Genomic DNA, 27,694 nt, shown 5'->3' on the forward strand with positions numbered 1-27,694 from the left:
CCATAGCTCTCACAGAGCTGTCCTTGAAAGGGCAGCTTCTGTGAGAGCTCTCTCAGTCCCACCCAACTCACAGGCTGTTTGTCGTGAGGGAGGAAGGTAAAGGAGATTGTGAGCCACTATGAGATTCGGAGTGAAGAGCAGGGTATAAATCCAATATTATCTTCTTCTTCTTTTGATCATGGGATGCTGTACAGGATTGATCTGCAGAGGTTTTGCTGCATTCAGTCCTTGTGGACCCTATTTGAGTGGAAAAGTAGCACATAGTATTTTTAGATAAATAAGTGCATCCTTATGAGCCAATACAGCCCCAAAGGAGTTTTAAATCCATGTCCAGGAGAAAACCAGGGTATAAAATATTTTAAACAACTAAGCAAGCCTTGGGATTCTCCACTCTTGCAGAAATCTTTCCTAAAATGTTCGTATTTGGCGGGATGAGGCACGAAGTATGATGCATCTCTTTTCCAGAGCAAAGGAACAGGAACCAGCCCAGAACCTGTGGTTGTTGCAACCAACATCTCTTCTACTCCATGGCAAATGTTGCTGAAAACATTTGAGCTGCAGCAATGTAATTGTGCGTGTAAAGTGCCTTCCCCCCACACCCGCAGTCACACCTGCTCATCTCCATGTCCAAATGATGGCCAAAAAAAAAACCAACCAGAAGTTGCCCCTGTCCTCTTAGGTTGCAGAACTCATTCAGATTTCCTTGAACTGTCAAGTCATCACCAATTAATGGTGACCCCCTTGCCTTGTTTAAGGCAAGAGATGTTCAAAGATGGCCACGGTCTTCCCCCGCAAAGCAACCCTGGATTTCCTTGGGGGTCTCCCATTCAAATGCTAACCAGAGTCAACCCTGCTTAGCTTCTGAGATCTGACGAGATCGAGCTACTCTGGGCCATCCAATCAGGGCACAGCCTGATGCTTATTTATTACAACATTTATATCCCACCTTTACTTTGTGGCTCAAGGCTGCTTCCAGTTTACGCTTAAACCTGTCCACAGTACAATAAAAACCTCTTAAACCCTGGGCTCCTTGGAGAATACATGAGATAGGGTTGATAGGTAGATTAAAGAGCTGCAGGGTAATCTGGAGCATCGCTTGGAGACAACAGTCTTACCAGGTACCTGCAATGCCAACTGGATGCACAACACAGAATTCCACCCCCCCTTCCAATTTACAACAAATGCGCAGGAATTCCACAGCAGGCGGGAAAGAGGCTGGAAAACCACAGAACTCCAGTCCTTCCTTTTTCTTTGTTTCTGTTTCACCAAGAAACCAAGATTCAAGTCCATCAGCACCTTAAAAACCAAGAAGATTTCCAGGGTACAAGCTTCTGAAAATCAAAGTTCCCTTTGTGCTACTTGTACCTCATGAAAGGAGCTATAACTCTTGAAAGCTTATGCCCTGGAAACCTAGCTGATCTTCAGGGCCTGAATCTTCATGTTCTGCTGCAAAGAAACACAGCTACCCCTCTAGAATTGTCCCCAGAAACCCATTTATGAAGAAGCCTTGCTAGAAAAACTCCCTTACTTGGCCTCCAGCGCCAAAGCAATGATTCCTGCCACCATGGGGGCAGACACGGAGGTCCCCGTGTGGCCGTCTGTGCAGCGCTTCCTCAGATCCGTGGTAACCTAATGACAAATGTGGATTTGATTTAATTTAATTTAGAGATTAATATCCCGCCCTAACCTGCAAAGTGGCCTCAGGGCAGCTTACAACATTGAAAACGTTGCAATAATAAATAAACATATCAACAAAGTTAAACTCTCTCATAAACATACAGATTAAAACAAAGGACCACAGTTCAGACAACTGGCCCAGCCTGAAACCACAATTCAGACAGTTGGTACAATTTCAGCTAATTGGCATGGCTTAGGCACAACTTCAAATAATTAACATCACTTAGAACTGTAATTCAAATACTTGGCACAACTGAGGCACATAGATGGTAACGTGCTGAGGGACTGAAAGGCGGTAGGTAAAGGCCCCGCAAACATTAAAGGGTCAGGGTAACACAATATTTGGGGTTTGTGGGAAGAAGGAAGAACACCTCATACTCAGGGCTTTTTCTGAGCAGGAACGCACAGGGACACAGCTCCGGCTGGCTTGGTGTCAGGGGTGTGGCCTAATATGCAAATGAGCTCCTGCTGGGCTATTTCCTACAAAAAAGCCCTTTGTGAAATGACGGCAATGTCAGGGGGTGTGGCCTAACAGGCCAACGAGTTCCTGCTTTTCCTACCAAAAAAAAAAAGCCCTGCTCATACTGACCATTCCTGAAAGGAACCTAAACATGTTATGACTGTTAAGTGCAGTCAGGTCACAACCGACTTATGGCAATCCCAGCAAAGGGCTTTCAAAGCAAGTGAGACACAGAAGGGGTTGGCCACTGCCCTCCTCTGCAGAGTCTTCCGTGGTGGTTTCCCATCCAAGCACCGACCCTGCTTAATTTCTGAGATCTGACAAGCCTGGGCTGCACCATGTCACCTTCTCTCCCAACCTAACCGTGCTGCCAGAATATCATTATTCACAGAACTGCAGAATTGGAAGGCACCTACCAGGGTCATCTAGTCCAACCCTCTGCACAGTGCAGGAGATTCACAAATGCCTTCCCCCCACACCTGCAGTTACACCTGCCCTGCCCCATGCCCAGATGATGGCCAAAAATAAACATGAATCAGAAGTTGCCCCTGTCCCCTTAGGTTGCAGAGCTCATTCAGATTTGCTTTAACATTTAAGAAAATGTTTTCTGAAAAATATTTTTTCCGAATGAGAACTGGCAAAAGAAGAGGACGTTGGGGGAATAAATAGCTGTAGGGTTAGAGGTCAAAACTGGAACCACTGAAGAAGGGTCAAAAGCTACCCAAAAGGAGGATGGCCGTCTCCTATATGCACCAGATCACCTAGCTGAGGTTTTTCTTGAAGGCTATGCTGTATGTTGTCCCCATGTTCTGAAGTTAGGTAGTTATGCATCAAAAACAGGGCCTTCGCAGGGGTGGCACCTACGCTCCGTAATACTCTAACTCATCTGACATCCCTTTTTTAAAAAAAAATTATTCTAAAAAGCTTTTTAGATCCCCTGCAGCTGGTTTCCCCTAGCCCATTCTGTTTGGGTGCAGATTTTAGATGCAGTTTATACAGGCTCCTTTTTTTTTTAATGCTCATTTTAGGATTCTGATAAACTCACCCTCTCTTTTGATTGGGAATGTTTTGTGCAGCTGTTCCGCTGTTGGATGAATGGGTCTTTTAAAGGTTATTATGTTGACATTTTACTGTTCACACTCTATGCTGTCTAGTCATAAAAAGAAAGTGGGCTAATAACAATTCGCATTAAAAAGTGCTGCCTGACACAGCCTTGCTTAGAAATCCCTTAAATTAAAAACAAACTAATAATTAAAAAAGGATCCTCAGGGGCTGAGCGACAGGGAGTTTAGAACATGTGAGAGTCCCTGCAGAATAAGTGATTGGCAACAAATGCCCTTGCAATGAGAAGGGAGCAGGAAATCTTTGAATTGCCCAAGCCTGATATAAATAGTGAAACTGTGGCCTGGACTACAGAAACGGATGTTCAAACTGCTTCACTTCCAGTCAAAGTCCTCGCTATGGCTCCAGGCACTGGGGGAAGTGGGGGAGGGGGAGGCTCAAACTGGAGAATCCACATCCTAAATCCGGATTTGGGCACAACTCTGTTCCAGCCCCAACAAGCAGACAAGCTGAACAGCCCAAGGCGTTGACTTACAATCTGACGCTCGTAGAAAGCTCCACTGCTGTAGGTCGTCGCAAGGGTGGACGCGCATTCCTCCAAGTACCACGGTTTGTTACCGTTCTCTGTGGTACTGCTGACAGAGACGGTGTAGATGCTGTTGGTGTATCCATCGCAGGAGCAGTGGTCGCCTTCTCTGCCGCCGTTTCCAGAGGCCCAGACAAAAATAGAACCCCGCCCTTTACGTCCCTAAGTGATTATGCAAAAAAAAAAAAAAGTGGGGATACATGAGGGAATTAATTTTGGGGCAAGGCTGACCTGTCAGACTTGCCCCTTCTTCCCCTCCCATTTCTCATATTTTCATGAAGTTTTGGAAAAGCAAAACGGTAGCTAGGGAGATCTGGCAAACAGATGCAAGGCTTCAAAGCAGGATATAAATGTTTTCCATAAACAAACAAATAAAGAGAGGTTCTGCCTGACTCAGTGCCTAGATATGTCTTAAGTTAAAATTAAAAGCAAAACCGAAAACCTTCGGCTGAGATTTTGGACCGTGTTTACCCAGACTTTACCTCAAAATCCTTCCTGGTTAAGTGATGTGCCACATAGAACCCTATGTGATTGGCAGGGACTGTGGAGCCCCTGGATTGGCCGGACATTGATATAATTCTGAGGGCAATTTTCAGAGGGTCAAGGGTATGTTGCTTCTGCACCTGTGGCCAGCAGAGCCAGGATTTAACCCAACATTTAACCCAAATGGTCTTATCATCCCCAATGGCAAAGTCTTCAACCCCCAGACTATGAGTTAATGGCATCCTGTTTGTTGGTATCCATTTTCTATCCTCAAGGTGAAGGGGAAACAGATATTAGAAGGTATTCCTCATAGAGAAAGGGTGAAAAAGGCAGCTAGAGAGAGAAGGAAAAGGGTAAGTCCTCTTTTTCACTCCCCACTTCCCCATTCCAAGTCACCCACTCCTGAAGCCGGTTTTCCACAGGACCTGCAATATTTACCTCAGGTATCGCCTCTGGGGCTCAAACCACTGCCAGCTGGGTAGAACCAAAGCCCCAGCAGCTGTGTGGGCCCAGGAGAAGGTTGCACCTTGCCTGTGGAGTTGAGCCCAAAGTCCCATATGCAAAACTGCAAGATAAGAAGGTGTTTGAGCCTTATTAGATTTCTCATACCTTCTTAATTCCCTCCTCAAATGCCTGCTTGGCCAAAGGGCCGGGCCCATCCACTGTCCGGCCATCATCATCCGGCCCCCAGCTGGCGCTATAGATGTGAATGTACTCTGGGCGGACGCCAATCGCTCTTGCTTCGACGATGTCTGTGACGTCGCCGTCTAACATGCGAATACCTAAAAGCACACACATCCCCAAGAAGGAAAACAAAAATCCAGAGAGTAAGTTTCCAGGGGCTTTGTTGGGAAGGAAAGCAGTCAACGGCTTTTGTTTCGAAGCACACGTGAGGAATAAAAGACCAAACACATCACCAATAGCTGTACACAAAGAGAAGCTGGCCTCAATGCACTTGGAAAACTTGAGGACTGCCAACTTGTTTAGGCCAGGGCTTTTTTTGAACAGGAACACTTGGGAGCATGGCTCCGGCTGGCTTGGCATCAGCAGTGTGGTCTAATATGCAAATGAGTTCCTGCTGGGCTTTTTCCTACAAAAAAAGCCCTGATTTAGGCCATCCTTCCCTTCCCATAATTCAGTTGCAAATGGTTTTCTTGGTCCTGTTGAAGAAACAACAGGAAGCTCTGAGTTTTTCTTCAAGCCTTATTCTGAAATCTTTGGGTCTCCTTATGTCCAAACTTAGGACTGCCTCAGCCCTCTCAAGCGCCAACTCTGGCAGTCTGGAGGTGAGCAGGAAGGAGACGGTCCAACAGGTAGGTGAACGCGGACAACTTGAGAGCTCAGCCTGTTCTGGAACAATGTTGGTCAAATAAAAGGGCCAGGCTAGAGCAAGAGCTGGTCCATCAGGTGAAAACCAGTGCCAACTGTTGTAATAGGTAGTCTTTGGCTCGCCTTAATCAAAAGATGAACCTCATAATTCTGAGCCTGCTATCCTATCTGAACAGTCTTCAAATGAGTGCCCTAGATAAAGAGCACTGTAGTAGCCCAATACAGAAGTTACCAGAGCATGAACCACCAAGACAAAAATACTGATTTGGCCAAATCTTCAGGAAAAACGGACTCCCAACCAACATAATAGGTTTGTTTTCCAAATAATTGTGACCTTGAACAGTTCCGCAGGGCCTGCAAGACCACTCTTTTTAAATTAGCATATTCGGACTGCTAAGAAAAACGGTAATCAAGGATCCGCCAATGCGGTCTAAAGATCTATACCGCAGTACAACTGTATTTACTGGATTGGTTTTAACTTAATGTTTTAATGTCTTATTGTTCTATATTGTAAATCTAGGGTTTTATTTACTACTGTATGTTTTTATGGAATGTTGTTAGCCGCCCTGAGCCTGCCGAGGTGGGGGAGGGCGGGATATAAATGAAATAAATAAATAAATAAATTCATGAGGGAAAACCTTGAGATTTTTTTAAGAAGTAAAACATTCATTGAAATGTTAAGATATCAAAGCCATTCTGATTTTTTTTCCCTACAGAGGGGTGAAGCACTTAGTGTTTCGATTATCTAGGGCATCTAAATGGCCTAGGTCAATTTTTGAAAACATAAAGCAATAACCAGCTGTGTTCAGAAGGAGATGAGAAAAGCAGCCAGCTTCACTGGGAAGTCTATTGCACAAGATGCCGGAGACTGATCAAAATGAACAGAATTCATTCAACAGCTGTTCTTTGATTGTGCCCAAAATCTTCCTTGCAGTTGAGCATTTAGGGGGGAAAAAATACAGAGCAAACGCAGAGCAAACAGGGAAGGCGAGACTGAAAATTCGGAAAAAAAGAGCCCAACTTCGAAAATAATCTATAAACTCCCATAAACATGAGATCCAATCTCAAACATTTCTGGAGGCCTGACTCATCCCTCGGCAAAGAGACCAAGTTTATTATTTATCACAGTTCAAAGTATTGCTGTGGGTGGTGGAGCATTTCAGAGAGGAAGGGCATGAGACTGTAATTTTAGTTCCTAACACAGCCAGGCGCGGCAGCCTCTCTTTATTAAAAATAAAAAGCCAGCATATTTTCTTGCATATATTTTTTCTTTAGAAAAAAAACTACAAAACAACAACAAAAGCTGAGAGATTTAATGACGGTCCAGGTTAGCCTGATCTTCTCAAAGCTCAGAAGCTAAGCAGGGTCAGTTCTGCTGAAGTATTTGGTGACTGCCAAGGAAGTCCAGGGTTGTTACACAGAAACGGGCAATCGAAAATCACCTCTGAATGTCTCTGGCCTTGAAAAGTCTATGCAGGGGTGTCGAAGTCATTTATTATGAGGGCCAGATCAGACATAAATGAGACGTTGGGCCGGGCCATACGTGTCATAAAATGTAATGCCAGGTAGCCGAGATATAAACTTTATAAAGGACACAGACAAAACACAATTAAAGATTTTTTAAAAACTTAAAAATAAAACATGCTTAAAACATTAGCACGTTGATCTTACAGGTGCTTTCTTTGCATCTCTCCCATGGGATCCAGGGAACTGGGCAAAGGAAGCTCTGGCTCTTTCCATCCTTCCCCAGGGGACCGGGAGGGGGAGGAGCCTCAGCCAACAGAAGGAAGAGAGGCTTGGCTCAGTAGCTTTGCTGCGTGACTGGGAGAGCCTGACAAAGCAAGCTTTCCCTCCCCCCCAAGGGAGGAGCCTCAGCCAATGGAGAAAATAGAGCCTTTGCTCTGTAGCTCCTATGCAATTGAGCAAGCCTTGCAAAGCAAGCTGTGATGCAGAAGGAAGCAAGAGAGAGGGAGAAGGAAGCAGATGACAGTCAGTTGCTCAGGGGCCTGATAGGAGCCCTCCAGGGGCCTGATTTGGCCCCCGGGGTCACATGTCCGACACCCTTGCTCTACAGAGTTGCCATAAATCAGCTACACCGAGGCAAGAAATGGCAAACCACCTTTGAACATCTTTTGGCTTGAAAATCCTGTTAGGCCGCCATAAGTTGACTGTGACCTGATGGCAAAAGAAAAAAGAAGGAAAGCTACCCTCAGGAAAGGGTTAGTAAGTAGAGACTTACTGTCAAAGTACCCCAGTGACTCTTTGCTACAGTCAAATAGGAGCAACAGACAAAGTGAGCAAGGAGCTGCCAGTCAAAGTGAATTTGAAAACACCCCATCCCCCCCCAAAAGACCTGTCAACTTATGGAAGGAACAGAAAGAACATTAGTAGCTGCTGCAGGAGCCAACCAGGAAGGCCTAGTACTGAACATATGGAGTTCAGAATGACTGTGAATGCACTAGGCCTTAGATTGTCTGCCTGCTGCTTTTAATGCAACAGCTGCTGAACGCCTGCCCTCTCTTCGGCAAAGCGTTCTCCTCACTTTGAAAACTCTTCAATCGTAACAAGGAGGGCTAACCGCAATTTGACTGGTTTATGGCTAAACAGTGAGGTGCTAAGGAATGTATTACAAAGTGACATACTACAATAAATACAGCCATCCGAACAGGTGGGTCGTTTCCCACATTGCTTCCTGGATAATTTAACTCAATCCATGGATATTTCTTGCACGCTGCGGAGTGTGACCAGCCCTGGCACCCAAAGCCGCAAAACTTGGCAAGCATGCTTTCTCATGGGACTCGTTTTTGAAGGGAGCTCTGATTCATGAAAAGTTCTGGAACAAATTTTGTTAGTCTTTCAGGTGCCATTGGAATTTAATTTAATTTGCCTACAAACAAGCGAACATGGCTACCCCTCTGCATAATTCTACAGTTGTCTGTTTTCATGTTCGCAGGAAGAGCTCTGTATGTGATATAATTATTTGAGATATTTATAGCCTGCTTTTCTCCCCAACAGAGACCAAAAAAACAGCTTATGACACTGTTCTCCCCTACACCATTTTCTCTTCACAACAACCCCATGAGGTAAGTTAGACTGAGACAGAGTGACTGGCTCAAAGTCACCTGGCAAGCTTTCATGCCAGAGTGAGGATTTGTACCTGGGTCTCCCAGATTGTAGTCCGACACTCTCACTCATCTGAGATTGTAGGAAGGAGGGTCTTGCTGAGGGATTATAACTGGTGTAGAACCCCATGAGGGACTTAGCTGTTCCCACCCCCCCAGGCCTTCCAGCACAATCTATAAACATTTATTCCAGAAAGCCTTTGAGGAAATTTGTTTGGCAGAGTGAGGATTCAAACCTGTGTCTCCTAGACCCCAGTGACACTATTAAACACAACTCCACACTGGAAGAAAATGGAAAATTACGTTGTTAATGGTGGCTTCAGTCCCAGTATTCCAGTTTTGAGACTGGTTTGTGGCTCCCAACCATTTCTCTCTTAACATACATTTCACTTTTGTCTGTGTCAGGTATAAGTCCATGATAAGGATCTGTTTCAAGTTTTCCAAGACGTATTCCTATTTACACTCATATATTCATAACAGCATTGTCATGAAAGGGCAGCTGCTGTGAGAGCCCTCTCGGCCCCACCCACCTCACAGGGTGTCTGTTGCAGAGGGGAGAAGATATAGGAGACTGTAAGCCATTCTGAGTTTCTGATTCAGAGAGAAGGGTGGGGTATAAATCTGCAGACTTCTTCTTCTTGGCATCCTCAAGACAAATCCTTGGACAGAGGCACATTATAAACTGTTATCTGCGCTAACACACGTATTTATACAATTAATTACTAACATCTGTCCGTCTGCCTGTCTATCTATCTTGTAATATTTTACGTATAAGAACACTGGTGAGAAGGAAAGCCATAGTGGCCTAATCTTGTCTCCCCAGTAACAGAAGACAGGTACCAACTGAGGATGTCTGTGAACTGCAGTGCAACCTTGTAACACTGTGGCCCGAGAAATAATTCAAAGACTTTTGAGCAGGAGATCTGAGGTGGGAGGAGTGATAGGCCATTAACCAGATTTAGCTTGTAAGTTTTGTTTTATATTAGTCTGGCTAGGCAGGAGCCTTGCATACATATGCTACAAGTGTTTACTAAATGTATCTTCATTTAAAGCTCCTTTTGTATTTACTCAAGAAGTCTTGTGATAGATTCTCAGCAAACCCTTACAGTCTGAACTGCTCCTTCAATGTCTTCCTGAGCAGCCTTAATAAAGCAAACAGGCCATGCATATAAGACACAGAAAAACACATCCCCTTAACTCCTAACCACATAACATCTGATGTTGTTAGCCCAGCCAGCCATCAAAGCCTGGCGTAAGCACAATTGCAAGGGAATCTTCGGTCTGTCAGACAGAAGTAGAGGTTAAAGAGAGGAGATGGGAAGGAGAAGGAATAAATCAGCCGTTTCCCACAGTGTAAGCAATAAAAGCTTCAGTTGGTAGATGACTTTAAAGAGCCAGTGGAAAAGGAGAAAGATGGGCTCGCATTCCTCTTTTTGTTTATTGAGCAGTAAATGTATTTTGCCCTCAGCAAAGAAGGGAAGGAAATGGAAGAACAATGAAAGAACTGCGAGGGGAAAAATTAGATGTAGTTTTCAGAGAGTGATAGACGGGGCTCCCCACCAAGCTGAGATCGCTCCTTCCCACTTTGGTTTTTTAGCCATTTCCACTGACTCCTGATAAACGTACAAATTATTTTATTCATTTAAATAGGTACCTTTCTCCGCAATGGGGATCCAAAGCAGCTTATGTTTTCCTCCGTTTTACCATTTTTACCCTCACAACAACCAGCCAGCCGTGGTGTAGTGGTTAAGAGTGGCGGACTCTAATCTGGAGAACTGGGTTCGATTGCCTACTCCTCCACATGCAGCCAGCTGGGTGACCTTGGGCCAGTCCCAGTGCTCTCAGAACTCTCTCAGCTCCACTTGCCTCACAAGCAGTGTTCCCTCTAAGCTGAGTTAGTGTGAGCTGGCTCATAGCTTTTTAGCCTTTAGCTCACACGTTTTTGTGTTAGCTCAGGAAAAATGGCCCCAGAGCAAACTAATTTATGTAGTAACTCACAACTTTAAGGCCAGTAGCTCATGAAGCAGAAGTTTTGCTCACAAGACTCCACAGCTTAGGAGTATTGCTCACAAGGTAGGGAGGGGAAGGGAAGATCATAAGCCACACTGAGATTCCTTAAGGTAGAGAAAAGAGAGGTATAAAAAGCTTCTCTTCTCTTCTACAAGAACCCTGTGAGGTAGGTGAGGCCGAGAGCGTGTGGCCAACCCAAGGTCACTCACTCAGTGAGCTTCCATGGCAGAGTGGCGTTTGGAACCTGGGTCTCCCAGATCCTAGTTAAACACCCAGGAGTCCCCAAGGTGCTGGCCATGGGTGCCTTAGTGCCCACTAACATATCTCCTGGAACCTACTAAGTGTTTTTAGAAAATGGGTGAAGCCTCCTGACTGGAATGTTCTCTCTAAGCTGCAGAGTCTTGTGAGCAACAATTCTACTTTGTGAGCTACTGGCATTAAAGGTGTAAGCGACTGCATAAATCAATTGTAAGCTACTGCATAAAGGAGCCATGCTTCTTGAGCAGGCTGAGCTAAGACAAAAATGTGTGAGCCGGAGGCTAAAAAACTGTGAGCTAGCTCACATGAACTCAGCTTAGAGGTAACGTGGCCATCAGAGATATCATTGGCTGTGCAGATTTTAAAAACCTTGCTTTTGGTAATGGCAAGCATAGGTAAGTAAATTTTAAAAGGCACCCTGCTAAACTTTCCCTGAAATGTTCATTTATTTATTTATTGCTCTTGTATCCCGCCCCCCCCCCCCAAAATGGGCTCAGGGCAGCTAACAACAGTCACAATTCGATGACAGATTCACATCATAACAGTAAAACATTACTAAAACATTAGAATATTAAAACAATTTAAATACAGTTCAGATGGCATTCGGTCTGCTTTGAATTAGTTTGCGATGATATTGTGGGGTAGATTGTACACACCTCCGTAGATGTTAAAAGAACCCCCGTTTAGTTATTAAAAGCCTGCCTGAACAGGTATGTCTTACAGGCCCTGCGGAATTGTGACAAATCCCGCAGGGCCCTGGTCTCCTTAGGGAGGGCATGCCAGAGGACAGGTGCAGCCACGGAGAAGGCTCTTGCCCTTGTAGTGGTCAGACGGGTATCCTTTAGCCTGGGGATCTTTAACAGATTTAACGAGCTTGATCATAGTGCTCTCTCAGGCTCATGTGGGGAAAGGCGGTCCCGGAGGTAGACAGGTCCCAAGCCATATAGGGCTTTAAAGGTCATAACCAGCACTTTGAACCGGGCTCGGAACACAACAGGCAACCAGTGCAGCGTCTCCCATGCAGGCTGGATGTGCACCCGTAAAGGCAGCTCCAATACCAACCTGGAAGCAGCATTCTGCACCAGTTGCAGCTTCCGGGTTTGAGTCAAGGGCAGCCCCATGTAGAGGACGTTACAGTAGTCTATTCTCGAGGTGACTGTTGCATGAATTACTGTAGCCAAGTCGCTGCGTTCCAGGTATGGAGCCAACTGTCCTATCTGCCTAAGATGATAGAATGCAGATCTGGCAGTGGCTGCCACCTGGGCCTCCATAGAATGAAGGCTCCAGGAGAACCCCTAAACTCTTGACCCTCGAAGCTGGCTCTAAAGGCACCAAATCGAAGGCTGGTAAAGGGATCTCTCTTCCCAGGCCGCCTTGGCTTAGGTAGAGAACCTCCGTCTTTGCTGGATTCAATTTCAGTCGACTTTGTCTGAGCCATTTCACAGCAGCTTGTAATGCCCGATCCAGATTTTCTGGGCAAGAAGGGCAAGTTGAAGAGTTACTATTAACATAAGAGAAGCCATGTTGGATCAGGCCAATGGCCCATCCAGTCCAACACTCCGTGTCACACAGTGGCCAATATATGTGTGTGTATGTATATATACACACACACACATATACATACATACGCACAAACACACACACACACATATATATATATATACACACTGTGGCTAATAGCCAATGATGGACCTCTGCTTCATATTTTTATCCAATCCCCTCTTAAAGCTGACTATGCCTGTAGCTGCCACCACCTCCTGTGGCAATGAATTCCACATGTTAATCACCCTTGGAGTTATTCATGACTAACCTCCCTGATATTTTGTAGTTGGCCCCACCTCCTGTGGCAGCCATTTTGTAGCTGTGCCCACCATTCTGTGTCAGAATTCTAAAGGTGCCCACTGTCTGAAAAAGTTAGAAGACCCCTGATCTAACCACTACACCAGTCAGTTCTCTGTCACTCGCTGACTGCTTCTGGACATATATAAGTAAACTCTCTGTCACTTAACAATACTTTTCTTAAAGGCTGCCTGAAATCCTCAAGACAAATCCTTGGACAGAGGCACATTATCAGTTATTTTTTATTTTTTTTATATTGTATTTATATCACACTCTCCACTCTGAATCTCAGAGTGGCTCACAATCTCCTTTATCTTCCTTCCCCACAACACCCCACTCTCAGAGCAATCACAATCCCCTTTACCTTCCCCCACTCCACAACAGACACCCTGTGAGGTGGGTGGGGCTGAGAGAGCTCTTACAGCAGCTGCCCTTTCGAGGACAACTCCTATGAGAGCTACGGCTGACCCAAGGCCATTCCAGCAGGTGCATGTGGAATCAAACCCGGTTCTCCCAGATAAGAGTCCGCACACTTAACCACTGCACCAAACTGTCTTAGCTCAGCCTGTTCAGGAAGGATGGCCCCTTTATGCAGTTAGCTCACAAAGTAGAATTTTTGCTCCACAGCTTACGAGAGAACATGCTTACACTAAACATGCACATCATACTGCAGATTTTCGGAGCAGTAAGTCTTTAATCTTTACATAGGGTTCTCTGTCTGCCTTACACACCATTCTTTTTCCTCCAGTGTATTTATGCTGCAGCTACAATTTTTTAAAAAGCACTTTTCTAAATCGGGGTGGAATGTCACTTGTGACGCGCGGGGGGAGGAGGTGGCATCCAAACGTGTTGTTTTTTTTAAATTAAGCAATTGCCCTATTACAGCTGCATAGTAGCGTCAAGTACCTTCAACTTAAATCCTTGTAGTTCAGTTTTTGCCGCATGCATTTTAGCGACAGTTCATTGAATGAAAGGGAAGAGAAAGAAAAGCAGGCAAAGGGGGGGAAACTTGATGACAAGCAGCTGCAAAGCCTTGTTTTCCATATTGCTGAGCATAAGGGGATTCTCTGCTGTGCTAGCAGCCACGGTGAAAAATGGGAGAGTCACACGGACTCATAACATGGGGGAACATGATGCATGTACAGAATGCACAACAGAACCCACTGATACTGGCACTGCAAACTCTGATCATTGGCAACGTGTATGTGTCTGTGCGCATGCACCTGTGCAAAGTCAGCTGCAATCCCACCAGAGTTTGCACAAGGATACAATTTGTATGGGGGAAAGAGTCTTCTGCCAGAAGCTCTGGAGAATTTTTTTAGTCTTGTGTCACTAATTTTTTTTAAAAGGAAGAAGATATCAGATTTATATCCTGCCCTATACTCTGAATCTCAGAGTCTCAGAACAGTCACAATCTCCTTTACCTTCCCCCCCCACACACACACACAACAGTCACCCTGTGAGGTGGGTGAGGCTGAGAGAGCTCTTACAGCATAGAATTATAGAGTTGGAAGGGACCTCCAGGGTCATCTAGTCCAACCCCCTGCACAATGCAGGAAACCCACAAATACCTACCCCAAATTCACAGGATCTTCAGCGCTGTCAGATGGCCATCTAGCCTCTGTTTAAAAACCTCCAAGGAAGGAGAGCTCACCACCTTCCAAAAAAGCCTGTTCCGCTGAGGAATCGCTCTAACGGTCAGGAAGTTCTTCCTAATGTTGAGCCAGAAATTCTTTTTATTATAGCAGCTGCCCTTTCAAGAACAATTCGAGAGCTATGGCTGACCCAAGGCCATTCCAGCAGGTGCAAGTGGAGGAGTGGGGAATCAAACCCGGTTCTCTCAAATAAGAATCCGTGCTATACCAAAACTGGCTGTCAAAAGGGGGGTATTTTCCCCTATGTCGTAGCTCAGCTCCATAGTAACGCTAATTTTCTGCCCTTCCTTGCAAATTTGCATGGGTTTTTTCTTTTTGTGATTTTCTAACTTGATCCTGCAGACTGGTCATGATTTTGGCAGTTTTTAAGAGCCTATTCCATGTGGACTGAACTGTCCCCTAAATGGATCGATCCCAAGCGATTCTCAAGTTCAGCGGTTTGCAGAAGGTCCGTGTGTCTCAGCCGCAATTTTAATGTTAGTGATTGATCAAAAGGAGAGAACCACAGAACTGTAATGCCAAAAAACAGATACAAACTGTGGCTAGATTACTAAAGATTTCATAACATACAAGGTTCATCTCTCGCTCTCTCGGCTTGACTTCGCGAACGAAGATTTAAGAAGGGTGCAATAGTCCACGTCTGCTGCAGGCTCACTGGTGGCTGACAAGACCAATGCGGGACAGGCAGATCCGGCCACAGCGGCTGCAGGGAAAAGTCTGATTTGGGGTTGGTGCTGTAGCAGTGCGATTCTTCCTCAATCTCCTTTTGTCCTCAAGACCAGCTATGCGTGCGTTCTCAAAGGAAGAGACAGCCTGGTGGATGGTGTGCCTCCATGCTTTGCGATCTGAGGCTAGGTCAGATGGTGATGGTTGATGCGACAGGTGCCAAGGGATTTCTTCAAGGAGTCCTTGTACCTCTTCTTTGATGCCCCTCTATTTCGATGGCCGGTGGAAAGTTCGCCATACAGAGCAATCTTGGGAAGGCGGTGGTTTTCCATCCTAGAAATATGCCCTGCCCAGCGCAGCTGCGTCTTCAACAGCAGTGCTTCGATGCTTGTAACCTTCGCTCTCTTGAGGACTTCAGTGTTGGTCACAAAGTCACTCCAGTGGATGTTGAGGATGGTGCGAAGGCAGCGCTGATGAAAGCGCTCAAGGAGTCGCAGGTGATGACGGTATAAAACCCACGATTCGGAGCCGTAGATGAGGGTTGTCATCCTTACCTGCGGTCAAAAAATAACAACAAAGAAAAGGCATGCACCTGCCTCACAAAGTGTGCAAAGACTTAAGCTTGCATGTTGGAACATCAGAACCATGCTTGACGCAGTAGACAGTGGTCGCCCTGAACGACACTCTGCTCTAGTTGCCCACGAACTTCTCCGGTTGAATATTGACATAGCAGCTCTCAGCGAGGTCCATTTCCCTGAGGAAGGTAGTCTTCAAGAACATGGTGCTGGCTATACCCTCTACTGGTCGGGTAAGTCAAAGGCTGAGAGCCGCCTTTCTGGCGTTGGCTTCATGGTCAGGAACTCCATTGCCTCCAAACTCAAAAACCTGCCAACAGGTCACTCAGATCGCATCATGTCCATGCGCCTCCCACTTCAAAACAAGCAGCATGCAACACTCTTCAGTGTGTATGCCCTAACTCTTCAAGCAGATCCTGCAGAAAAGAACAAGTTCTATGCTGATCTACGCAACCTTGTACAGAAGACCCCTACAGAGGACAAGGTGATCATCCTTGGCGACTTCAATGCCAGAGTAGGTAAAGACTCGGAAGCCTGGAAAGGAGTACTTGGCAAACACGGCATTGGCAACTGCAATGATAACAGGCGCCTCCTGCTAGAATTTTGCACGGAGCACCAGCTCACCATCACCAACACTATCTTTCAGCAGAAGAACAGCCTGAAGACAACCTGGATGCACCCACGGTCCAAGCACTGGCACCTTATCGACTACATTCTGGTGCGCCAGAGAGACCTTCGAGATGTCTTACACACCCGAGTAATGCCCAGTGCGGAATGTCATACGGATCATTGTCTTGTACGCTGCAATCTCTGTCTTCACTTTAAACCCACACCCAGGAGAGGAGGTATCCCTCGAAGGAAGCTTCAGGTTGGCAGCCTTCAGTCAGCTGAAGTTAAAGCTGCCTTCCAGGCAAAACTCCAGTCAAAAATTGAGGACCCCAGTTGCCCCACAGACCCTTCTCCAGAAGCACTCTGGGAACACCTAAAAACTACCATCCTGTTGACCTCTGAAGAAGTCCTCGGGTTCTCCACAAGGAAAAACAAGGACTGGTTTGACGAGAACAATCAAGAGATCCAAGAATTACTGGCAAAAAAGAGATCTGCCTACCAAGCACATCTTGCTCAGCCATCCTGTCCTGGGAAAAAAGCAACCTTTCGCGCTGCATGTAGCAACCTCCAGCGCAAGCTTCAAGACATTCAGAACGAGTGGTGGACCAAGCTTGCAGAGAGAACCCAGCTGTGTGCAGACACTGGTGATTTAAGAGGGTTCTACGAAGCCCTGAAGGCAGTATATGGCCCATCATATCAGGCTCAGAGTCCCTTGCGTAGTGCAGACGGCCAAGTGCTCCTCACAGACAAGGCATCCATACTGAACCGGTGGTCGGAGTATTTTCAGGCTCTCTTCAGTGCCAACCGCGTAGTTCAAGATTCAGCAATCCACCTCACCCCACTTCAACCAGTGAAAACAGAGTTGGATGAGATCCCCACCCTAGAAGAGACTGTTAAAGCCATCAAGCAACTGAAAAGTGGCAAGGCAGCGGGAGTTGATGGAATCCCACCAGAGATCTGGAAGCATGGGGGCACAGTACTACATAGCGCGCTTCACAAAGTACTTGTCACCTGCTGGGAACAAGGCAAACTACCACAGGACTTTCGCGATGCAATCATCATCACTCTATACAAGAACAAAGGAGAAAAGTCAGACTGCTCCAACTACCGGGGGATAACTCTGCTCTCCATCGCAGGCAAAATCCTTGCCAGAATACTCCTGAACAGACTGGTGCCCACCATTGCAGAAGAACTCCTCCCAGAGAGTCAGTGCGGCTTCAGAGCTAACAGGAGCACCACCGACATGGTATTTGTTCTCAGGCAGCTCCAAGAGAAATGCAGGGAACAGAACAAGGGTCTATATGTGACTTTTGTCGACCTTACCAAAGCTTTCGATACCGTTAGCAGGAAAGGCCTGTGGCAAATCTTGGAACGTTTAGGATGTCCCCCGAGGTTCCTCAGCATGATCATCCAGCTACATGAAGACCAGCGAGGCCAAGTCAGACACTGCAACGACCTCTTGGAGCCCTTCCCAATAGGCACAGGTGTAAAGCAAGGCTGCGTTCTCACGCCAACTCTCTTTACTATCTTCTTTAGCATGATGCTTCAAAAGCCGCAGTAGATCTAGATGATGACGATGGTGTCTACATCCGCTATCGCACCGATGGCAGCCTGTTCAACCTGAGGCGACTAAAGGCTCACTCCAAGACAATGGAAAAACTCATCCGAGAGCTACTATTTGCTGATGATGCTGCACTCGTCTCCCACTCGGTATCAGCTCTGCAGCATATGACGTCCTGCTTTGCAGAGGCTGCCAAGCTATTCGGCCTAGAAGTTAGTCTGAAGAAGACAGAAGTTCTCCACCAGCCTGCACCCCAGGAAGATTATCACCCTCCCTACATCACTGTGGGTGAATCAGTACTGAAGACAGTCCAGCAGTTCAGCTACCTGGGGTGCATCATCTCCTCAGATGCCAAGATTGACAAGGAGATCGACAACAGGCTGGCAAAGGCAAGCCGTGCATTTGGCCGACTGCACAAAAGAGTGTGGAGCAACAAGCATCTGAAAAAAGGCACAAAGATCAATGTTTACAAAGCGGTTGTGACAAGGTTCATAAACAATTCAAAAAGCCATTCCATAGAGAAGTAAAATGAAAAACAATGGAAGAAAAACAGTGTGGAGAGCTTTTCTCTATTTTAGAAGGATTGTGCTTGGCATGTATGTGAACCTATTGAAGTGGTTTGGAACCTGTTGAATTTGCGGACTATTTACCAATACCTTCCTGAAGAAGGGTGACTGAAACATCTGATCGACTAGTGAGTACAGCAGAGGCTTTTTTGGGGAGTCCAAGATTCCAGATTTTCCACAATTATTACATGAGAGAGGATTCCACACAAGCACTCTACTGGACTGGATGAGTTCTTACTCTATGGGACATTTGAATTTTGCATGGAATGCCGTTTTGAATTATTTATGAACCTCGTATGCATATGTCTTAGTTTATATCTGGGGTTTTTCTGGCATTTAATGTTAGGCTTCCGGAGACTGTAAAAATGGTTCCCCCCCTTCAAAAAAACCCCTTCAAAATATTTTTTCCTTTAATACTTTAGTGAACAAAGTTTTTTCAAAGCTTCAGGTTTCCAATCCCAGTGTCTCTCTCTCTCTCTTTATCTCATGTACATTTCATTAGTTTTGGCATCATATTTTAAGAAGGATATAGAAGAAGAAGAAGAAGACTGCAGATTTATACCTCACCCTTCTCTTTGAATCAGAGACTCAGAGTGGCTTACAATCTCCTATATCTTCTCCCCCCACAACAGATACCCTGCAAGGTTGGTGGGGCTGAGAGAGCTCTCACAGCAGCTGCCCTTTCAAGGACAACTCCTACGAGAGCTATGGCTGACCCAAGGCCATTCCAGCAGGTGCAAGTGGAGGAGTGGGGAATCAAACCCAGTTCTCTCAGATAAGAGTCTGTGCACTTAACCACTACACCGAACTGGCTCTCTATAGACAAGCTGGAACGGGTCCAGAGGAGGGTGGCAAAGATGGTGAGGGGTCTGGAGACCAAATCCTATTTAGAAAGGTTGAAGGAGTTGGGCAGATGACCCTGGAGTTCCCTTCCAACTCTATGATGTTATGATTCTATGATTATGATCTGACAATCCCCCCTTTATTTTGTTTACACGCAGCTCTGAAATCCATTTTTTTTTTGCGCTGGAGAAGCTGTCATTTGCCTCCTTTCCAATCCTGCTTTCAAGTCAATAACAGCAGGGAACTATACTTTGGGCAGCTCCTTTTAAACTCTCCCCCCCCCCTCGCACCATTTTTTAATTTAGGAATCTAAGACTAGCAATAGTCTCATATCACTAGACTCATGCTTCTTGTAAAAAAAAGAATTAAATGAGGGGAAAACGGAGCTCGTACACTGATGAAGGAGAGAGGATGGTGGAAGGTGCAGAGTGGGCTTAATGACCTTGATGTGGGCAGGGGAGTGACCTTCGAGGAGTGGCAAAAGGGCAGGGTGGGGGAATCCAAGGAAATCTGTATGCTTTTGAATCACCATCGGCTTGAAAATGCAACAAGGGGGAAAGCTGGCAAAAAACCACTCTCAGAAAACCCAGAGAAACAGCAACCATAAAGCAAACTGGGCACTGAAAGGAGGAAAATCAATGCAGAACAACAAAACCTGATGGACCTGCACGGTGAAAGCAAGGGAAAACACCTGTGCATAAAAGGCCATAGATAAACAAGCAGGCGCTTGCAAGACTATTCCAGAAAAAAGGCAGAAGGCTCAAAGGCGTCACTTTATTGCTATGCCACAAGCCTCTCAGCGTAGCAACATGACTGCATTCATAGGGACTTGGACCAGGGGCCTCCTGGATTGGGCATCAGCAACAGAGAGGAAAAAGGGGTACATGGCCTCTCCTTCCACACAACACAGGCATGGTTCTTCCCAGCGCCGGATTAAACCCTGTGGAGGCCCCTAGGCAGTCAAAATCTCAGAGGCCCCTTGCAAATTAGCTCAGAGTCGGAGCTCCCACCCTGCCACCTGCAGCCTCTACTGCAGCCTGCAGGCACTTTCCCAAAAGCCCCTTTGACAAAGCTGTGGGGAAGAGGCGGAGAGAGGCAAACTTGGCAACGACGCCTGCAGCAGCTGCACCAGGCAAGTTGGGCAAAGAGCGGCTCAATTGCTGGTTGCGCATGCAGGCTGGGAAGGCTGCAAGCAGGGGGGGGGAACGGGGGCGGGGGGGCAGCCCGGGGTCCCTAAAGTTGTGCCTATTTGGCCTAATTGTTAATCTGGCCCTGGTTCCTCCCACAGAGAATGACACAGATTGACGGGATGCACAAGCTGAAAATCAGGTCAAAGCCGATGCCTGCCATTTGCCACAATTCTCTGTAGGCCCAGGGTGAGGCAGCTTTATCTCTCGGCTTATCTCTGTGGTGATGGTGCCCCATTACAGCTGAGGAGGCTCCCAGCCGCTGTCTCAGTTGTCAAGGAAGGCAAGGAGTCACTGGGGGAACAAGGGAGATGATTTATCAAGGGTCGGGGAGTACAAGACGCCAGGAGGAAATGTCCTTACCTCCAATTCTTGCATTGTATGCGATGCCCACCACACAATTTGAGTTATTTGCTGCCGCTGCTACTTCTCCAGCACAACGAGTGCCATGCCTAGGAAATGAATCCACAGCGAGGTTACGTGGGAAACGCTCCTTTTATTCAAAACAGCGGGCCAACTTGATGTAGACAGTTCTGTCTTTATTAATAACCTATCCTTCCTTTCCTGTTGAAAACTACTATTTTGTCAAGAGGGACAGAGGGGGAGGGGAGACTAGGGGCTTTTTGACCCTCTCCTTTCATCCGGTTTCCCTTGCTTAAAATTGCTACCTCTGAACTGCTTTTACCCACAGCATGGGAGGATGGGGAGGGGGAGGAAGCCTTTTACAAGCATGTACTAAGTACGCTCAATGTGCAGTTCCAGCCAGGGAATAAATGGGCATCTCTTACACCCCCTGGTTTTCTGTGTGCAACGGGGCCTCAGTATGGACACGCCTGCTTTCAGAAGTTTCTAAAGCGTGCCAAAAAATTTTTTACCACTAATCCACTCAATTAGTGAAACATTTAAAAGATTAATGTCACTAAGGGAGGGAATTCACAGAAGGTCCCCCTTTTAAAAAATAATAAAAGCCTCTCGCTTCATCCAGGAAGTCTGGAGAACATATTTTGCCTCGCGGCCTGCCATCTGCAGATTTTGCCACAACAAATACTGCTTTTGGGGTCTGAGAATTACACTGACTAACCTCCCCCCATCAAATCTGCACAAACAATGCAGCTCCGTGCCATATGCAATGATCGTAATGGCTCAACTCAGACATTGCACTAAACTGAGATTCAGAAAGCTTAGGCACAAAAATCAAAACTACCGAATGGTAGCCCAGCAAAGTCAAATAAGAAACTATGCTTAGAGGTAAGTTAACACGAACCACACTCCCAAAAAGCGTACATGCTAAAAATCATGCTGGTGGGGCTGAGAGAGCTCTCACAGAAGCTGCCCTTTTAAGGACAACTCTGTGAGAACTGGAGAAGTGGGGAATCAAACCCGGTTCTCCCAGGTAAGAGTCCGCAGACAACCCGCTATTTGAATGTTAAAACAATCAACTAGACTTACTTATTCTCATTGCTGTTGTCATAGCGTGGGGATGGATCATCGTCGCCTCCATTGACATCGTAGCTTGCACGAGGGTCCTGAAACCAGGGGAGGGGGTAGATAGCCCACATTAATTAGAAAAACTAAAAAAGGATGGAATGGGAGGGGGAAACCAGTAGGAAAAAACAGGAGGAGGTTATTGTCACCAAACCAGTCTCAAAACAGAGAGTCTGGCTTCCTCAGCATGACACTGGTAATTACTGCCAGGAAGTCACAAGCCTCAGAGGGACCAACAACCAGCCGTCAGGCCCAAAGAAAAGTAGCATCTAATCCACTCTCTGTAGACAGCTGGTGCCGTGTAGTGGTTAAGAGTGTGGGACTAATAGACTCATGTTCAAATCTCTGCAGTCATGGAAGCTCACTGGGTGATCTTGGGTCAGTCACACTCTCAGCTTCACCTACCTCATGGGGGTGTTATGAGGAGAGGCGAACGGTGTAAGCTGTTTTGTGTCCCCACTGAGGCGAAAAGCAGGGTATCTAGGATGTAAGTAACTAAACAAATAAATACATGAGCCAATTTCATCCAAGGTTTAGAGTGCTGGAACAGATCTGGTTCACAATTCCATCAATCTATTCGCTCTTTCTCAGCCTAAGCTCCAGGGTTGTTGTGAGGGTAAAAGGTGGTCAGGAAAACAACATATGCAGCCAGCAGCTCCTTGGAGGAAGGATGGGGTGAAATTTTATTTACTTCATTTATACCCACTTTTCTCCCCAGTGGGATCCAAGGTACCTCACAATATTCTTCCCATCTTCATTTTACTTTACCGTCACAACAGCCCTGTGAGAGAGGTCAGAGGGAGAGTGTGTGACTGGCCAACAGTCACCCAACAACCTTCACAGAAGAGTAGGGCTCAGAACCCAGATACTGGTCTGACACCCTAATCAGCTGGGCTTTTTTTGTAGCAGGAACTCCTTTGCATATTAGGCCACACACTCCTGATGTAGCCAATCCTCCAAGAGCTTACAGTAGGCCCTGTAAGAAGAGCCCTATAAGCTCTTGGGGGATTGGCTACATCAGGGTGTGTGGCCTAATATGCATAGGAGTTCCTGCTACAAAAAAGCCCTGCTAACCAGTATACCACATGGGCTCTGAGATCAGTGAAGAAGAAGAAAGGAGATCTCGGGTTTATGTGGTTGTTCTGCCTAAAGCCTAGGATAGGTCAATATCCAACTCAAGAGGCATGCACTGTCATTACAGTGAACACAAGCATAATTTGTGTGCAGCATGCCCTTGCTTTTTCTTTTTAAAAATAATTTTTAAAAACCTTTTAGAGGGATCTAGAATAAAAAAGGGGGTAGGGGGAAAAGAACAATAAAATTATAAGGACACAATGCAAAGGGTAATTTTACAGATATTAAGGACAATCCTTGATTAGAAAGTATAAAGAAAAGAAATGACATGGTACGTTAGGAAACCACAATAATGACCCACTCAAAATATTCTACCATTTCTGCATAATATATTTTAATTCTGTCCTATCTTATCAATGATATAATAAAAATAAAACATAGGTAACCTCATTAATTTTATATATAATTGTAACATACTGTTGTAGCAAAAACTATACAAAAATAACATCCTTAATATTTCATATAACAATTGTCATTTATAAAATAAAACATTCAAATATGTAGCTAGAAAAATTAATTATAGCAAACATAAAAAGCTGGCCAATTGTTCCTGAATTCATCTTTTGGTTCAATTAATGTAATTTGTCAGTTTTGCCGTAACTGCATATTCTTGCATTTTGTCTATCCAATTCTCAAGAGTTAGACAACTCTCAATTTTCTGCTTTGCTGCAAATACTACTCTGGCTGCAGTTAACATGTATCTAATCAATTCATGTATTGTTCTTTCTGTGTTCACTGGTAGAATTCCTAATAACATAGTCTCTGGTAACATAGCAAATTTTATATTCAATTTTTTTTTTAAAAGTCCACTGTGTATTTCTTTCCATTATTTGCTACTTTTTTTTAACAAGACCACCACATATGGTAAAAGGTACCATCTATCTCTTTACATTTCCAACACAATCCTTTTTATCCATCTTCTTGGGGTCTTTTGGGGTAGTATACCAGCAATAAAACATTTTCTACCAATTTTCTTTAAGTGCTTGACTTGCTGTGAATTTTATGTCTTTCTTCCATAGATTTTTCCCATTGCTAAAATGGTATCTCCTTCCTGAAATTTTGCAACCATTTCATCATGCATGTCTTAACTAGTTCTGTTTCTGTCATACTGGAATGAAAGTTTGTAAATATGTCCTAAAAGATTTATATTTTTATTCAATATTATCTTTTCAAATTCAGTCAGGTTTTTTAGTCTGTTCTCCTTCTTATGTGCATAACTTCTTTAAGACTCAATGAAAGCTGAAGATACGTTAACCATTGCATCTTTTTTCCTTCTTCATTTTCCTTCATTAGCTTGCCAAGATCTAATTTTCCCTTGTGTGTTGATCATATTTTGATATGTTATTATAACATCATTATTTTCCCTCTCAGGTTTGCTTTTTCTTCATATTAGTTTAGTTGATTTATATCCCGCCCTCCCCACCGAAGCAGACGCAGGGCGGCTCACGAACATAATAGAATAACAATAAAAACAATAGAATAACAATAAAAACAATTAAACATTAAAATAAACAATTTAAAACAGTTTAAACAATTTGGTGCTAATGCCATATGATTTAGGATGGCATTTGATGTACAGTGGACATCCAAATGGATCTAATATTCAGTTAAAAGCTAATAGTAAAAATAATATTGTCTTGCAAGCCTTGCAGAACTGGGCAAGGTCACACAAGGCTCTGACCTTCTCAGGGAGTTGGTTCCACCCATGGGGAGCAGTGATGGAGAAGGTTCTTTCTCGACTTGTGCACTGGATATGTGCATTGAATAATTCATACATGCATTGAATAATTCTTATATTACATTCAATACATGTATAGTGGAAGGTGCACATTTATCCAGATATTGGTCGTTGGTTTTATTTTCAAAGCATGCACACACTGGCTCTTTCTTGCAAACAGATGCAAGCATACAGAATGCACACACATTCACTGTAACACGGGAACAGGGCTGCTCTAAAGCAGCTCTCTACTGTTCCTATGCCGCTATCTCACCAGACGTGGAGTCCCCAAGGAGATTATGAACAGTACAAGAGAATTCTTGATTGCGCAAATGCCCTATTCTGCTAGTAACTTACCAGCATCCTTGACCACCTGATATTGCTAATATCAGTCTTGGGCACCAGCAAGCTACAAGTGCTGGTCTGTGCCCTAGAAACTGTGAGTACCCTTCAATAACATCCAGTGGTGTGTAGTGTTAGAGTATCAGATTAGGTTCTGGAATACTCAGATTCAGTGGGGTGGGGGGAGTTTGAGCAGGAACGCAGTTTTGGCTGGCTTGGTGTTAGGGGGTGTGCCCTGATATGCAAATGAGTTCCTGCTGGGCTTTTTCTACAAAAAAGCCATGTGCAAAACAATGGTGTCATCTGGGGTGTGTGGCCTAATATGCAAAAGAGTTCCTGCTGGGCTTTTCCTGAAAAAAAAATAAAAAAGCTCTGCCCAGGTTCAGATCCCGACTCTGCCATGGAAGTTTGCTGGGTGAGCTTGAGTCAGTTACACGGTCTCGGCCTAACCCACCTTACAGGATTGTTATCCAGATAAAACAAAGAAAGTTTTGGTCCCCACAGGGCTTTCAGTGAACAAAACAAGGACATCGTATCAGCTCTGCAAAGAGAGTTTTGTGCCTCCCAGATACATGCTGGCCTTTTTCTGCTTGGGACCACTGTGTGAGGGGAGAAGCAGCTTCTCCTCTCCCCCTAAGGTTGCTAACTCCATTCCGGAAATTCATGGCGATCTGGGGTGCAGTCAGAAGAGGGCAGGGTTTGGGGAGGAAGTTCAGCTGGGAAATGACACCAGAAGAAGAAGAAGAAGAAGATATTGGATTTGTATCCCGCCCTCCACTCCGAAGAGTCTCAGAGCAGCTCACAATCTCCTTTCCCTTCCTCCCCCACAACAGACACCCTGTGAGGTGGATGGAGCTGGAGAGGGCTCTCACAGCAGCTGCCCTTTCAAGGACAACCTCTGCCAGGGCTATGGCTGACCCAAGGCCATTCCAGCAGGTGCAAGTGGAGGAGTGGGGAATCAAACCCAGTTCTCCCAGATAAGAGTCCGCACACTTAACCACTACACCAAACCGGCTCTCCACACCAAACCGGCTCTCCAGAGAAGTTCCCATTTCCTCCTCGAGAGTCTAGAGATCAGTTGTAATTCCCAGATATCTTCCAAGCCCTACCTGGAGGTTGGCAACACTACTTCCCCATGCCATTTTCACATCCTCAGATTTGCTCCACTGGGGGGGGGGGGAGGGAAATCACATGGCTATGCAGAACTGAGCCAACAACGATTCTTCAAGAGCATGAGCAATTGTGAGAAAGAAGGCTGAAGATGCGTCTTCCTTCCCTACGTGTGCCCCAAAGAACCAGTGGGCAACTGGGAAGCAACTAAGTCCCACTGCACACCCTGATACAAAGGCCTTATGCTGTTCACAAAACACACACACAAGGACGTTGTAACATGTCACAACAAGACGCCTTCAGAATTACTAAAGGATGCTTCGAGGGGTGCCATGATTTTACTCACATAGTTTTGTATAAGATCGGGGTGCTGCTTCTCAATGCCATCATCCAGAATGGTTATCACGACATCTCTACCCGTGTAGCCTCTCCGCCAGGCAGCCAGAACATTCATTTCTGACCGGCAATCGCTGTCGTTGTCTTCACAGTGCTGTGGACCAAAACACAAGGCGGCATGGAGATTTAGCTGTGAACTATGCCATGTTTTCTGCATCACAGACTAACAAGTGACACCACCAAGCCAAACGTGATTGGAAGTGGGTGGGAGAGAGCTGCCAAAAACCCCTTCCAAACTAATTTCATTCAGCCATCCAATGTACTCTTTCTTAAGACAGGCTATTAAAGCCTGGTTGCTAAAGCTGACTTTGTGGGTTTTTTACCTCAGACACTGTCTTTTAAAGCTACAAGAAAAAGAACACAAGAAGAGCCCTGCTGGATCACAACAGTGGTCCATCTAGTCCATTATCTTGTCTTACACAATGACCAACCAATTAACCCTGAAGGGCCAACAAAAGGGCAGAGGCCAAGACCTTCCATTGATGATGCCTTCTAGCTCTGGGATTTAGATGATTAGTGGGTCTGAATGTGGAGGTTCCCATCAATTCCCATGACTAGTAGCCATTGATAGACCTCTAGTAGCCATTGATAGACCATTCATCTATCTAACCCCCTTTTAAAGCTGTTTATTCATGTGGCCATCGCTACATCCTTTGGCAGTGAATTCCACATTTTAAACTCTTCAGAAGTGTATCCTCCCCAAATGTGGTCAACAAGCTCCCTTTACAATTTCTTGTAGAAAAAGTTCTCTTAGTTCCAGTTGTGCCAGGAGAAATAGGAAGGGGCACCTCTGTCCACCTTTCCTGACATGGTCCTGTTCCGTTCTCATCAGTGGCAATTATTTATTTATTTCATTTATACCCTGCCTTTCTCCCCAAGGGGTACATTCTCCATTTTACCCTCGCAACAACTCTGTGAGATAAATTAGGCTGACAGAGTTACTGGTCCAACCTCACCCAGTGGACTTCCATGCCAGCATTGGGATTCGAACCTGGGTCTCTCAGATCTTGGTCCAATAAACT

At 45.4% G+C, this 27,694-nt stretch overlaps 1 protein-coding gene across 1 annotated transcript in view; it reads right to left on the minus strand.

The window, feature by feature from the left end:
- Positions 1-27,694, minus strand: part of PCSK6 (proprotein convertase subtilisin/kexin type 6) — a 183,010-nt gene that overhangs the window by 82,765 nt on the left and 72,551 nt on the right. Inside the window, exons 4-9 of the mRNA XM_060259949.1 lie at positions 26,623-26,766; positions 21,938-22,014; positions 20,852-20,940; positions 4,878-5,050; positions 3,735-3,947; positions 1,529-1,629 (exon numbers count right to left, since the gene is read on the minus strand). Of these exons, the coding sequence (XP_060115932.1) occupies positions 1,529-1,629; positions 3,735-3,947; positions 4,878-5,050; positions 20,852-20,940; positions 21,938-22,014; positions 26,623-26,766 (797 nt within the window). The remainder of the gene's footprint in view (positions 1-1,528; positions 1,630-3,734; positions 3,948-4,877; positions 5,051-20,851; positions 20,941-21,937; positions 22,015-26,622; positions 26,767-27,694) is intronic.

This window comes from Heteronotia binoei, chromosome 19 (genome assembly GCF_032191835.1).
Source record: "Heteronotia binoei isolate CCM8104 ecotype False Entrance Well chromosome 19, APGP_CSIRO_Hbin_v1, whole genome shotgun sequence".
In the NCBI taxonomy this organism is placed as follows: domain Eukaryota; kingdom Metazoa; phylum Chordata; class Lepidosauria; order Squamata; family Gekkonidae; genus Heteronotia; species Heteronotia binoei.